The sequence below is a fragment of the Dendroctonus ponderosae genome, unplaced genomic scaffold, assembly GCF_020466585.1.
Source record: "Dendroctonus ponderosae isolate FM_Combo_2020 unplaced genomic scaffold, Dpon_F_20191213v2 Dpon_F_20191213_1306, whole genome shotgun sequence".
NCBI classification, from domain to species: domain Eukaryota; kingdom Metazoa; phylum Arthropoda; class Insecta; order Coleoptera; family Curculionidae; genus Dendroctonus; species Dendroctonus ponderosae.
In genome coordinates, this window is record NW_026017432.1 from 1 (window position 1) to 2,519 (window position 2,519).

The 2,519-nt window shown below is 36.1% G+C and overlaps 1 protein-coding gene across 1 annotated transcript; it reads left to right on the plus strand.

The window, feature by feature from the left end:
• Positions 1-6: 6 nt before the first annotated feature.
• LOC125503189 (inactive dipeptidyl peptidase 10-like) lies at positions 7-1,226 on the plus strand (the record flags this gene model as incomplete). The annotated part of the gene is made up of 3 exons (XM_048663196.1): positions 7-45; positions 112-239; positions 1,015-1,226. Coding segments are annotated over exons 1-3 (358 nt in total), but the record flags the coding sequence as incomplete, so codon positions are not given.
• Positions 1,227-2,519: the final 1,293 nt, after the last annotated feature.

The following is a 2,519-nucleotide window of genomic DNA, read 5'->3' on the forward strand; positions in this document are numbered from 1 at the left end:
GCAGGAAACTCCTCAGTTCGCACCATTATGTCCAATCAAACACACGTAAGTGGCCGATCAACGCCGCTTTGCTCAATTGCGCTAAGAAAAAGGTTTTCTCCTCTGTTTTAGATGCGGCTGAATCCGAATCGATATCAGCTTTCGGCCGACCAGCGATACCTCCTTTTAGCACAAAACGTTAAGAAATTATTCAGGCACTCTTATCTTGCTCAATACACCATTTATGATATTCATTCAGGGTAAGTGAAGAATGCTTCTTATTACGGAGAGTTTCACAATGGCTTATCAGGAATATTGTGTTTTAAACGCCCGCCCGTTTAGGGAATTTTCCAGTTTCACAATGGGGTTTTGAAATCCATGAAAGTCGCGCTTTCCAGAGAAGCAAAATATGGGTCTTTTGAAGCAATTTTATTTTAAAAGCGATTTCAACTAAAATTCAACTTACAGATGGTAAAGAAAATGATGGAAAAACCCAGCCAACAGCCTTTAACTGAATGGATGAAGTTCATTGTTTAGAGCACGTTGTTTGTGCTTTTTTCCTTTATGGTCTGTTGGGGTTTTTCCATGACTCGCTCCTATTTTAAATGCAGCTTCAATTTGGGGAAAAAATGAGCTCCCATCAAATCTCGGTTGATATTTAAACTGGCAGATTTCACTAATGCAGATGCTAACAGTCAGTTCGCATTTTCTCCCATTTTGAATGCGCCGCTTTTAATATCCCGCCCATTCAACATTTTCCATCTGCAAAATTATTTAACGATGTTTTTTAAGCGACGCTCGTTTATTACAATTATATCAACGTTCTGACCCCCAGAACAGAAATGATGTAATTTTCATGTCATTTATGCGGCCCGAAATACGAAACCTTTCATGAAGCTCTGTGTGCTTTTTGTGACGGCGGTTTTGTCGGTTCTTTTTTGCCGTAATTAATTAACGGGATTTCGGCTGTTTTATTTCTATAATTATAAGAAAAGTGGCCGCTGAAAAAATGTAATAAGTCATTTTCGCTTACAGTAACGACTTTCCATTACGGCCGTTGCCGGAAAACGACGATCATCCGTTTCTACTTCTTGCTCAATGGGCTCCGAAGGGGCACAGCCTCATCATGGTACAGGATTACGATGTTTACTATAGGAAAACTCCCACTTCACACATGGGCTACAGAATCACCAAGAGTGCAGTACCGGGGGTTGTTAGTCATGGTGTTCCTGATTGGCTCTATGAAGGTGCGACTTCTTGCAAAGTTTTGATTTAATCAGAGGAACAGTTAAGTGGTGGCAAGCAAAAATTTTTGTTGGCTCACCATGTTGCTCTAAAATAGTTAACATTTAGGAAAATGTTGAATAATTCATGGGGCCCAACTCGTCCAAAAGCGTCTGGACTAATCACCAGTCTTACGAGGGTAGAGAGACTGAAGCCCAGTCGGTTTTGGAACTTTGATATTAGTTAGAATCGGAAAAAACAATAACGTTATTGAAATTTTTACCAATCTAGGTTTTAATAAGTTAATTGAAAATTTTCCCAGTTAGTGAGCCGATTTGAATAGTTTTTCTTTTGAATTGAGGCTCGATTCTTTTGTCGACTAAGGTGTCCAGTTTTCTTGAGCAAAGTTTAAATTCGTCTGCGGGTAATTTCAACTGTTTCACACAGAAAAATTATACGATGTTATAGCCTAATGTTTTCGGAGTAATTTGGATATAAAAACGTCTGTTTATCTTGAGCCATTCGAGAGATATAATTTTTTTATGGCCAGTCACATTGAGATTTTCTGCTCGGAATTTATTTAAGTACTGTTTTTATACCAAAGACCTGCAGAGATTTTCGTACAAGCTTAGAACTCTATTTTTAATGCTACGTAGCTTCATACAAAAGCAAACAAAAAAACAGTATCCTTAAGAGTGAAAACAGAACATTTTATACATAGGGAAAACTTTTGAAACCCAATTGATACCTTTTTGAAACTGACTGGAAAAATATTCACAGTCTAAAGTTAGGGGATATTTTTTCTAACATTTGTCGCATAAAATTATTTTAAAATACACTGTAACACTATTATAAAATAAAAATCAATTCCTGGGCTTCAGTCATTTATTGTCTATTTATCAATTAAAATACGTTTCGGTGTTTTCAACCATCATCAGTTTCTCTAAAATAACAGATAATAAAAAAAAATTCATTAATTTAAAAAACAATCACAGTTCGTCAAAGCTTCATCATATCACACACTAAAATGCATCACAATTGCAACACTTTAAAACATTCTAAGATTAATTAGGCCTAACAGGTGATTAGTCAGGACAATCAGTTCTGGGAAGAGATTTGTTCAGATAGTCAATTACTTTTACTTACATGCGTAGCGTCAGAAGAACTTCCATTGTAAGAACAAATAATATCTAAATTAAACTATAAGTGTGAATGTTTTAAACGATATGTGGATGACTGCATAATGTGCCTCCCAAAAGACAAAATTCAATATACACTAGATAAGTTTAATGCCTTTCATGACACCCTAAAGTTTA